This window comes from Zea mays, chromosome 4, assembly GCF_902167145.1.
Source record: "Zea mays cultivar B73 chromosome 4, Zm-B73-REFERENCE-NAM-5.0, whole genome shotgun sequence".
Classification (NCBI taxonomy): Eukaryota; Viridiplantae; Streptophyta; class Magnoliopsida; order Poales; family Poaceae; genus Zea; species Zea mays.
The window spans coordinates 178,935,539-178,948,235 of NC_050099.1; the positions used below are offsets into that span (position 1 = coordinate 178,935,539).

The window sequence follows — 12,697 nt, forward strand, 5'->3', positions numbered from 1 at the left end:
ATAGGAAATTGAGTTTGATTTGCAAAAAACAAAACCAATTGGTGGCAAAGAATGATCCATATATGCCAAATTTGAGACAAAACAAATTTGAGTTTTCATTTGTATTGATGTTGCACTTCTTTTAGCTGCTTTTTATTGTGTTGGCATAAATCACCAAAAAGGGGGAGATTGAAAGGGAAATGTGCCCTTGGGCCATTTCTAAGTATTTTGGTGATTAAGTGTCCAACACAAGTGCTTAAGTGTTAAATTGTGCCAAGGACTCAAGAAGTGCAAATCAAGATTAAAGGTATGTTTCTAGACTTAGTACATTGTTTTTAAGACTAATGTATTGTGTCTAAGTGCTAGAAACAGGAGAAACATTTTTTGGAGAAGTTGGCTTTGTTCAGCCAAAGACAGCTCGGTCTGGGTGCACCAGACTGTCCGGTGGTGCACCGGACAGTGTCCGATGCGCCGGGCCGGTGTCTGTCAACTGGCTGCTCTCGGGAAGCAATTAACGACGTACGGCTAAAAATCACCAGACTGTCCGGTGGTGCACCGGACTATCCGGTGAGCCAACAGTCGGCCGGGCCAATGGTCGGCCGCGGAATCCGCGCGCGACGCGTGGCAGGAGCCAACGGTCAGAAGAGGCACCAGACTGTCCGGTGTGCACCGGACAGTGTCCGGTGCGCCAACGGCTCCAAAGCGCTAACGGTCGGCTTTGCCAAAGAAGGAAAGAAATCCGCACCGGACTGTCCGGTGCGCCAGGCGACAGAAGGCAAGAATTGCCTTCTTGAAATGCTCTCAACGGCTCCTAGCTGCCTTGGGGCTATAAAAGGGACCCCTAGGCGCATGGAGGAGAAAACCAAGCATTCCTTGAGCATTGTTGATCATTCACACTTCATTCTTGCGCACTTGTTCGACATTCTTAGTGATTTGAGCTCTGTTTTAGTGAGAACCTTGAGATATTGTGTTGAGCTCAAGTCTTGATCTTGTGTGTGCGTATTTGCTGTGGTTTTGAGTGTGTTGCTTCCCTCCCTTACTCTAGTGCTTTATTTCGATTCTTATTGTAAGGGCGAGAGACTCCAAGTTGTGGAGATTCCTCGCAAACAGGAAAGAGTAAAGCAAAGAAGATCACCGTGGTATTCAAGTTGATCATTGGATCACTTGAGAGGAGTTGAGTGCAACTCTCGTCCGTTGGGACGCAACAACGTGGAGTAAGCAAGTTTTGTACTTGGCCGAACCACGGGATAAATCCTCGTGTCTCTTGTGCTTGTCCTTACTGTGTCTACTGTGTTTCACAAGAGCTCTCCTATCTACTCACTTGATTCCATTGTGCTAACACCTAATCTAGTTTTGTTGGATTAAGTTTCAAGTTTTTACAGGATCACCTATTCACCCCCCCTCTAGGTGCTCTCAACAGCCCGTGCTCGCTTGTCGTATTTTGGCCATAACTTTTAGCTCCAAACTCCGATTTCGATGATCTTGTACTTTTTGGAAAGCTTATGAAATTATATACATCCTAAAGTTGAAGCATACCAGTTTGAGCAAATTTGGCACACCAGACAGTCCAGTGTGCACCGGACATCCCATATGTTGTTCTTGTTTTTTCAGCAATTCCGACTTCGTATTGTGGGCATAACTTTTAGCTCTGAACTCCGATTTTGATGATCTTGGACTTTTGGGAAAGCTTATAAAATTATCTACATCTCAGAGTTGAAGCCATGTCAGTTTGAGTAGATTTGAGATTCTGAAACACTTCCAATTCAGTCAGCCCTTCCTCTCAACTTTGTCAAGTTCACTTTTGTTTTGCATCTTTGTATCTCACTTCTACTTCTTGATGTGTTGGACTCTTAGCATGTATAAAGGGTCTTCAATATGACTTTGCAATGTCTTATATGGGTATTATAATGTCTTCTTTGAGGTGTTGCATCCTCAGAGCCTCAGTCCAATCCACTTCACATCCTGTGAACTACAACACAAAAACACTTGGAAAATACATTAGTTCACAGGTTGTGTTAATCATCAAACACCAAAATCTATTAAGCCAAATGGCCCGGGGTCCATTTTCCTTACAGAACCTTGCAGTTAAATTCTTCTCTATTATTTTTGCATATAATAAATCTAATGAAATGACCATTAGAGGCACTGTACTTATTGCTCGGACATAAATCATCCTGAGGTCCTCACCTGTAATTAGAACTACTATCTAGAATCGTAGTGAAAAAACGAACAACCCATACCAACATTATCCACCTCCATTACCCAATTGAAATAAAGAAAACATCCACCTAGGTTTCAGTATGAAAAATTGGAAAAACGTAGAATTGAGAAGCACAGGATTAAGTGCGACAGTGAGGTTTGCGACGTGATTTTGGGCTACTGACTATGACGATGCTGATTCTAAACTCAATAAAACAAACAATGACTCAAGAAAGATAGACGATCTGAAATTGATCTAGTTGTGTCAAACTTTAAGCCCTGAGAGAGGTCAGAGTTCATTTCTGTTTTTTATGACGGTATGACACTAGAACACAACTATTGATGGAAGATGCAAATAAAAAAGCTATCACTGAGAGAGCGCCATTAATAGTACTAGACATTGCAAATCCCCTTTACTACTGCGAGAGCACCACTAATAGTAAAGTACTGGATCTTGCGTGCTACTGAAGGATGGGCAGCGTACCTGGCTGTAGTCTTCCAGGAGAGCGTCGAGAAGGATGGAGGTTGGTGCTTCGCCAACGCATGACATTATATCGCCTCGATGATGCCGTCGATGGAAACCTTGCCCGGATCCTTGATTGAAGGTTAGGCCGCATGGATTGCGCGAGCGAGGCCGATATGGTGGGGAGCGGGAATTTGGGGATGGAGTAAATCGCGCGTACGGGGGAATAAATCGCGCGTACGTACGAGAACTCCATGGAAGACATCCACACGGGGAGTAAATCAACTACTTCCATGGAGGTGAGGCATATCGGGTGGGGTGGATCCGGCAGATCGACCTTCCTGGGAGACATAAGGTGGGGGAGTGGATCGCGCGCGGGCGTGTTGATTGGTGCGCCGTTGAAGGAAGGTCGTGGGATGCAAGGCGGAGTGCGGTCGCCGGCGGGATGCGGCCGGGATGCGGGGCGGGGTGCGGCCGCGGGCGGCTTGCGGGCGGGATGCGGGGCGGGGTGCGCCAGCGGCAGAACGTGGGGGTGTGGACGACTACATTAGGCACATAAGTAGTAGTAGAGATAAGCTAATAGTGGAAATGTTTAAGTGTTAAATATAATATATGGTTAGATTATAATCTAACAAACAAGATACATCGGTTGCACATACATATTAGTTACTGGCCACAAAATGACACAGACGAAAGCCCACGAATCAACGACAAACCAGGCCCACGTGCGATGGCCGCTGCCGCGCGCTCGCGCCTCGCCGGCCTCCGCCTCGACCTCGCCTCCCGCACGGCACCAAACCCTAAGCCCCTCCTCTCCTCCGCCTTCTCCTCCTCGACCATCTCCGCGCCTCCCGCGGCCGGCCGGGTCCGCGAGGACGAGAGTGGCCTCCTCTCGCGGCGCCTGCTCCGGCTCCGCTTCCGCTCGCCGGCCGGGACCGCCGCGGCTGCCGTCGAGAGATGGGCCCAGGACCGCGTCCACGTCTCGCAGCCGGAGCTTCGGCGCGCAATCGGGATGCTCCGGCGCGAACGTCGCTACGAGCAGGCCCTCGAGGTGAGCAGTCTCCACTATTTTGGAGTTTGTCCTGGGCTCCTGGCTCTCGTTTTTGTCGACGCACCAACTGGCAATTGTTGCTGTATCATTTGAGGTGATCAGGACCCTGAAGCTTGGTATACGAGGTTTAAACAGCCTGGCTGTTCTGTTATTGACAGCATTGATATAGGATGTTCCGTAGCATATTATTAAAGGCTACACCGGCTAAACCAAGTTACATTGTGCTGCAGATTTTCTCTTGGATGGAATCATGCAGCTCCCTTCGACTGTCGTCATGGGATCATGCAGCAAGACTGGACTTGATTGCTAAAGCTTACAGTACTTCTCAAGCCGAGGAATACTACAACAAACTACAGAGCCCTGCTACCAGACAAGCAGCATCGTTCCCTCTCCTCCATTGCTATGTTATGGAAAGAGATGTACAGAAGGCTGAAACCTTCATGGCTCAGTTGCAGAGTCATGGGTTGCCCGTTGATCCTCACTCTTTCAATGAAATCATGAAGCTCTATGTTGCAACCTGTCAGTATGAGAAGGTCCTTAGTGTAATTGACCTCATGAAACGGAACAACATTCACAGAAATGTTCTCTCCTACAACCTTTGGATGAATGCTTGTGCTGAAGTCTCTGGTGTTGACTCGGTACAATCAGTGTTCCAGGTGATGTTGAATGATGAGACGGTCAAGGTTGGTTGGAGCACATACTGCACATTAGCCAACATTTTCAGGAAGAATGGACTGAACAATGAAGCGCAAGCGTGCCTTGTGAAAGCTGAAGCAAAATTGTCACCTGCAGGGCGCTTAGGATACTCTTTTGTAATGACATGTTATGCGGCTCTGAATGACAGCGATGGAGTTATGAGAATGTGGGAGGCTAGCAAAAGTGTGCCAGGTAGAATTCCCACTGCATACTACATGGCTGCTATGTCATGTTCAATAAAAGTTGGCGACATCAGCCAGGCCGAGTGTATCTTTGGAAAGTGGGAAGCAGGGTGCAGGAAGCATGATGTGAGGGTTTCAAATGTTCTTCTTGGTGCTTATGTGAGGAATAGGTGGATTGAAAAGGCTGAGAGGCTCCACCTCCACATGCTAGAGAAAGGAGCGTGTCCAAATTACAAGACATGGGAGATATTGATGGAGGGCTATGTTCAAAGCAGGCAAATGGACAAAGCTGTGGGTTGCATGAAGAAAGGTTTGTCTCTGTTGAAGAGTTGCCATTGGAGACCTCCAGTTGAACTGATGGAGGCCATTGGCAAACATTTCGAGGAGCAAGGAAGTGCTGACGATGCATATCGATATATTAAGGTTCTCCAGAGATTTAACTTGACAAGCTTGCCCCTGTACAAGTCATTGATTCGAGCATATATCAATGCTGACGTTGTGCCACCAAATGTCCTTGAGATGATTGCAAAAGATCAGATTGATATGGATGAAGAAATGGACCGGTTGATCATAATCGCTGGCAAGATAGACATCACATGCAATGGATAGTCTTCAACTGGAACAGGTAATCACCAGTCAAATGATAAATATACTCATTTGACTTTGTCAATTAGAGATGCAAAGTGAAGCAACAAGTTGAACCTGCAAATTACTAGATGCAAAAAAGGCACTCCTGGATACCTTGTTTGGTGTTCATGCAGTCCTGCTAATATGAACAACTCCATCTTCTTGTGAATCTTAAGTATATTTGGAAAATGTGGAAAACACGAAAACCTGAACCAGCACAAGAATGCTTACAACTTCTCAAGGATCACCTGAACCTTTGGACTATCAGAACTTCATCGAACCTGAATCAACATTCCCCGGTCATCACCTGTAATTAGTGGCGTAACCATTCTTATGATGCAAGCACATAGCTTGCTTATTTGTTCCTTAAATCATCACTATTCACGAAAAGCTGGTTTGCAGCCACTAACATCTCTTATGAATTGTTCTTGGAGAATTAATCACTGATCAGCCCCAAAATACTTGCTTCGGCAGTGGTTTTGAACACAGTGAACTGCCAATTTTGGTTTCATTCTCAGAATTTCAGAAATACTTTTGCATACAAATTTAGAGTAGTGTGTAACTAGCAAATAGATAAGCCAGAGAACGCAGCCTTTTGTTTTTGTTTTTAAGTGAGGCCCCGTTTGGTTTTTTGGAATTAGAAACCATTCTAATAATAGCAATTTAGACAAATTAAGCTAATATAATTGCATGTGGATTATATTTGTATACTATTGATAGCTAGAGGTAGATATTTGTTAATCGCTATAGGGAGATTCATGTGTTCTATTTCTGCTAGAGAAGAACGTGCTATAGGTTGCATAGTTGAAACATAACATAGTAGTGTGATCTTTATAATAAATTTTTATCTACCATCCTATGATTTTGAGATATAATTATTTTTTTGCTGCAAAAGAGCAAACCAAAAAACATGTTATAAGTTGTACTAGGTGAGTGCTCGTGCGTTGCAACGGAAATATATATCACGATAACTTATAACAGTATAACCCATTTTTGTACATAAGTTATTATGATATATGTTCTCGTTGCAACGCACGGGCACTCAATTATTAACAAATAAAGTAACATAGAACATGTAGGTTCTGGTAGCTTTTTGAGCCTAAGCTCATATTACTCAGCAAACTTCAAGCTTACCACTAAAACCAGTAAATACACAACACTTTGTTGCTCATTCTTAGAACTGTTGTGAGACGATGTTGGCTAGTAATAAAGATTCACTACAGTACATGACTAAAAACCCATAGAAACAGTCTATATGTGATTGCAAAATTCGTAGGGGTAGAACACCACCTAACCTGCTTCATGCTCAAACACTTATCAATTAAAATACTATAGGACATTGTGATGTTGCAAAGATGGGGCAAAAGCATGTTTCACAAAGTTGTTATTATAATTATCGACACAATGCCTCATTGATGATCCTCCTCGTCATTGTGGCCATTTGGATCATCACCATCACCAATGACCTTGAGCTGCCCAAAATCAATAAAATAATATTTTAGTCAAGTGCTAATCAACAATTGCTGGACATCTTTTATAACAATCAATCAAGGCAATGGTTTCTGTTACCATAAAGTATTGTAAATTTTAAATAAACAAACCAATAAACATGAATGTCAACATTTATATGGTTTTTGAACAAGTCTGTACACTGAAACAATAACCAAAGTACAAGTTTAAACACGTAGTAGAGTGCAACTAAACGAATTAAAATGAAACATCCGTACAAACAAATACATATCGATGTATACAAAGCATGACATCCCAACACTCATCAATTTTAATGGTCGCATCCATTTTGGAAAGGCCAGTCCTCCATAATACAAAATATATCATTCTGTAAATCAGACAACCTTGGTTGTGATGAACAGATCCACAACCTTGGTTGTGATGAACAGATCCTCCCTAATGGTAAGTTGGGTCTTGAATTCCTCTGTGAGAACACTAACTTCAGCTTCATTATGGTAGTCATCTGCAGACAAAGTCACCATGCACAGACTGTAAATCACCAAGTACAAAAAGAACTCATGTACCGACGCTAGTACAAATATTGTTTACGATATTGTTTACGATATCTATTAGATAATTAACAATAAAGAGTTATGTAGGAGAACAAGGAACAAACCTGACTATCATGGGGAACACCACACTATCGTTCAACCTCAGCTAGGATGATGTCAATCTGGCCTCCCTCGGTAGTTGAGAGTACTAATCATATTCCATAGAGAATTGGCTAACACAAAAAAATGAAAACATGTTGCACTCCAATATGTGGTCGAAGCCTAAGCAACGCTAGAAAAAAGGGCAAAATCCGTACCGTATACACCTCAACGCCGTTGATGGCGAAATTAGACCTGTCACCGTTGGCTTGCACCGCGTCCATGGTCTGTTTCACGGTGAGCGAGAGCAGCATCTGCACGCTCCGACCCTACCCACCACATCGGTCGACCGGGAGAGCCCATGAAGCATACTTCCCTTTTACATAAAGGACAATGAGATAGTGCATGTGTAATTAATAATTTCAGAGGAAAATGCTGAAATCAAACTGACCTCTGCTTGGCTAATTGTTGTTAACAAGGTAGTTGCCCATGTGACTTGCTGACATGTTTACTTAGATAGTCGGATCAACATTTCCAATATCATGACCAAAAGAAATGTTGTACATCCCATGAGCAGAACTGGGTACTTGGAGGGAGAATGATCAGTTTAAAACTGGGACAATGATCAGATCTAGAACTGGTAAATTGTACCCTTTAGAGCAGCTTTACCATGGAAATTTAAACCATCATAGCCACTCAAGAGTTACTACAAAATAAAAATATAGGACAAAAAGCATCATAACATAAAACAAAAAAGGGCTCAGCATCACCCTTATTCTACCATGCAAACCGACTTCTTACTTTTCTTGCAGCACCACCTAATCACCTCAATGTAAGTGGAACTATGCTGCTTGTCACATATCCGAATGACCATCCTAGGCACAACCACAAACCAAAAAGGGGTGATTAAAATAGGCTTCATGTGGGGAGAGGGTTAGCTCAAAGTAGACACTTGTAGCAGCCTTCATTGCTCAGTGCCATGCATTTTGGAAAAGGTTGAGCATCATCGCCCCTCATCACTCATCAGCAGTTCAACATTCCTTTCACAAAATTGGACCCTACCAACAATCTAAAACTTCATTAGCAGTCAACACCAAGATTTCGATCCGAAAAGGCAAGGGGAGCAAAAGCATTCCTTTCACAAAATCGGACCCTGCCAACAATCCAAAAGTACACACCACTTAAATGTTTATAAAGACTTACTTAGGCAAGCAACCCGTAATTTTTTTCAGAAATAAAATACAAATAGCAACACTATGAGAACAGACAAGTGATAAGTCTGTAAAACACAAAAAAGGATCAGAATCACCCTTATTCTACCATGCAAACCGACTTCTCACTTCTCTTGCAGCACCTCCTAATCACCTCAATGTAAGTGGAACTGTGCTGGTTGTCACATATCCGAATGACCATCCTAGGCACAACCACAAACCAAAAAGGGGTGATTAAAATAGGCTTCATGTGGGAAGAGGGTTAGTGAGAGCACCTAGAGGGGGGGGGTGAATAGGTGATCCTATAAAAACTTGAAACTTAATGCCACAAATCTTGATTAGGAGTTAGCACAATAAAGTCAAGTGGCTAGAGAGGAGTTCTTGCAAGACACGATAACCACAAGAAGATCAACACAGATAGGCACAGTGGTTTATCCCGTGGTTCGGCTAAGTCCAACACTTGCCTACTCCACGTTGTGGCGTCCCAACGGACGAGGGTTGCAATCAACCCCTCTCAAGTGGTCCAAAGACCCACTTGAATACCACGGTGTTTTGCTTTCTTTTACTATATCCCGCTTGCGAGGAATCTCCACAACTTGGAGCCTCTCACCCTTACAATTTGATGTTCACAAAGAAGCACGGAACTAAGGCTGGGATGAGCAACGCACACAAGACACAAAATCAGAGCACAAACACGCACACAAGTCACAATTCGAGCTTACAACACAACCCGAGGAGTTCTCTACTCAAATGGAGCTCTAGTTGCTATCACAAAGAATCGAATGCGCGGAATTGGAGTCTTGGTGCTTAGGAATGCTTAGAGAATGCTTGGTGTTGTCCTCCATGCGCCTAGGGTTCCTTTTATAGCCCCAAGGCAGCTAGGAACCGTTGAGAGCATTCCAGGAAGGCAATTCTTGCCTTTTGTCGCCTGGCGCACTGGACAGTCCGGTGCACCACCGGACACTGTCCGGTGCGGATTTCTTTCCTGTTTTGGCGCAGCCGATCGTTGGCGTTTTTGGAGTCGTTGGCGCACCGGACACAGTCCGGTGCACACCGGACAGACCGTTGGCCTGGCCACGCGTCACGCGCGGATTGCGCGGCCGACCATTGGCTCGGCCGACCGTTGGCACCACCGGACAGTCCGGTGAATTATAGCCGTACGCCGCCAGCGAATTCCCGAGAGCGGCCTTTTCACCATAGCCATCCTGGCGCACCGGACACTGTCCGGTGCACCACTGGACAGTCCGGTGCACCCAGACCGAGCAGCCTTTTGGCTGTACACAGCCAACTTCTCCATAATTGTTTCTCCTGTTTCTAGCACTTAGACACAATACATTAGTCTTCAAAACAATGTACTAAGTCTAGAAACATACCTTTAATCTTGATTTGCACTTCTTGAGTCCTTGGCATAATTTAACACTTAAGCACTTGTGTTGGCACTCAATCACCAAAATACTTAGAAATGGCCCAAAGGCACATTTCCCTTTCAATCTCCCCCTTTTTGGTGATTTATGCCAACACAACAAAAAGCAACTAAAAGAAGTGCAACATCAATGCAAATAAGAACACAGATTTGTTTTGATTCAAATTTGGCATATTTGGATCATTCTTTGCCACCACTTGGTTTTGTTTTTGCAAATCCTCAACTTCCTATCTCTAAGTCAAACACACTTGTTGAGACATAAAGAGAGTTGTTCAAAGAGAAATTGATCACTGATTCAAAAACTCCCCCTATTTTCCATAATCAAACATTCTCCCCACAAGAGACCAACTTTTGATAAAAAGAGACATTTAGAATTTTGACAAGAGAGACAATAAGAGAGTTTTGTCAAACAAGCTCTATTCTACTATTTTCAAAATTCTCAAGTGGTAGCTGATCCATTTATTGCTTTGGCCTTAATTTCTCCCCCTTTGGCATCAAGCACCAAAACGAGATCATTTTTGGCCCTCGAACCCCATTGCCTCACCAAAATCTTCAATTAAGAGTGAAAGGGCAATAAGAGCATGGAGATGAACTTGGAATAAGTTACCCTCTCATTGGAGTGCAGTGGAAGTCTTTCATGGTCCAAGTCCACCTTTCCCTTTCAAACCTCCTTTGAGACTAAATTAAGAAAACTCAAGCACATGGTTAGTCTCAAAGGGTCAAGTTGTAGCACATCTCCCCCTAAATATGTGCATCACGCACACATGGACTTTTGAGATCCGGGGAGTGTTTGTACAACTTGAACACCATAAATAAACAACAATATGCATAAAGGAACATGATCAAAGGCATAAAACATATGTATGCTATAAATCAATCCAAGTTCCGCGAATCTAAGACATTCAGTTCACTACGCAGCCTGCAAAAGGTCTTCTCATCTAGAGGCTTGGTAAAGATATCGGCTAGCTGGTTCTCGGTGCTGACATGAAACACTTCGATATCTCCCTTTTGCTGGTGGTCTCTCAAAAAGTGATGCCGGATGTCTATGTGCTTTGTGCGGCTGTGTTCAACAGGATTATCCGCCATGCGGATAGCACTCTCATTATCACATAGGAGTGGGACTTTGCTCAGATTGTAGCCAAAGTCCCTGAGGGTTTGCCTCATCCAAAGTAGTTGCGCGCAACACTGTCCTGCGGCAACATACTCGGCCTCAGCGGTGGATAGGGCAACGGAAGTTTGTTTCTTAGAACTCCACGACACCAGGGACCTTCCTAAGAATTGGCACGTCCCCGATGTACTCTTCCTATCGACCTTACATCCAACATAGTCGGAGTCTGAATATCCAATCAAGTCAAAGGTAGACCCCTTTGGATACCAGACCCCGAAGCAAGGCGTAGCGACTAAATATCTAAGAATTCGCTTCACAGCCACTAAGTGACACTCCTTTGGATCGGATTGAAATCTAGCACACATGCATACACTAAGCATAATATCCGGTCTACTAGCACATAAATAAAGTAAAGACCCTATCATAGACCGGTATGCCTTTTGATCAACGGACTTACCTCCTTTGTTGAGGTCGACATGTCCGTCGGTTCCCATTGGAGTCTTTGCGGGCTTGGCGTCCTTCATCCCAAACCGCTTTAGCAAGTCTTGCGTGTACTTCATTTGTGAGATGAAGATGCCATCCTTGAGTTGCTTCACTTGGAACCCAAGGAAGTAGTTCAACTCGCCCATCATCGACATCTCGAATTTCTGAGTCATCACCCTGCTAAACTCTTCACAAGACTTTTGGTTAGTAGAACCAAATATTATGTCATCGACATAAATTTGGCACACAAAAAGATCACCATCACAAGTCTTAGTGAATAATGTTGGATCGGCTTTCCCAACCTTGAAAGCATTAGCAATTAAAAAGTCTATAAGGCATTCATACCATGCTCTTGGGGCTTGCTTAAGTCCATAGAGCGCCTTAGAGAGATTACACACGTGGTCGGGGTACCGTTCATCCTTGAAGCTAGGGGGTTGCTCCACGTACACCTCCTCCTTGATTGGCCCGTTGAGGAAAGCGCTCTTCACATCCATTTGGAACAACCTGAAAGAATGGTGAGCAGCATAGGCTAACAATATGCGAATTGACTCTAGCCTAGCCACAGGAGCAAAAGTCTCCTCAAAGTCCAAACCTGCGACTTGGGCATAACCTTTTGCCACAAGTCTAGCCTTGTTTCTTGTCACCACTCCGTGCTCGTCTTGTTTGTTGTGGAACACCCACTTGGTTCCCACAACGTTTTGCTTGGGACGAGGCACCAGTGTCCAAACCTCATTTCTCTTGAAGTTGTTGAGCTCTTCCTGCATGGCCAACACCCAGTCCAGATCTAGCAAGGCCTCTTCTACCCTGAAAGGCTCAATAGAAGAAACAAAAGAGTAATGCTCACAAAAATTAACTAATCTAGAGCGAGTAGTTACTCCTTTGCTAATATCACCCAATACCTGGTCGACGGGATGATTCCTTTGAATCGTCGCTCGAACTTGGGTTGGAGGGGCCTGTTGTGCTTCTTCCTCCATTACATGATCATCTTGTACTCCCCCTTGATCACATGCCTCCTCTTGATGAACTTGTTCATCGTCTTGAGTTGGGGGATGTACCATTGTTGAGGAAGAAGGTTGATCTTGCTCCTTTTGTTCCTGTGGCCGCACATCTCCAATCGCCATGGTGCGTATTGCGGCCGTTGGAATGTCTTCTTCATCTACATCATCAAGATCAACA

The 12,697-nt window shown here is 44.2% G+C and overlaps 1 protein-coding gene across 1 annotated transcript; it reads left to right on the forward strand.

Moving 5' to 3' along the window:
* The first annotated feature begins 3,346 nt into the window (after positions 1 to 3,346).
* LOC100272948 (Pentatricopeptide repeat-containing protein) lies at positions 3,347 to 5,723 on the forward strand. The gene is made up of 2 exons (NM_001147400.1): positions 3,347 to 3,692; positions 3,923 to 5,723. Exons 1-2 carry the CDS (start codon positions 3,372 to 3,374, stop codon positions 5,177 to 5,179), a joined length of 1,578 nt encoding a protein of 525 aa, NP_001140872.1. The 5' UTR covers positions 3,347 to 3,371; the 3' UTR covers positions 5,180 to 5,723.
* The last annotated feature ends 6,974 nt before the right edge of the window (positions 5,724 to 12,697 follow it).

Coding starts and splice junctions, on each gene's coding strand:
- LOC100272948 (NM_001147400.1), top strand. CDS start 3,372: ATGGCCGCTGCCGCGCGCTCGCGCCTCGCCGGCCTCCGCCTCGACCTC. Junction 3,693..3,922: donor GCTACGAGCAGGCCCTCGAG/GTGAGCAGTCTC, acceptor ATTGTGCTGCAG/ATTTTCTCTTGGATGGAATC.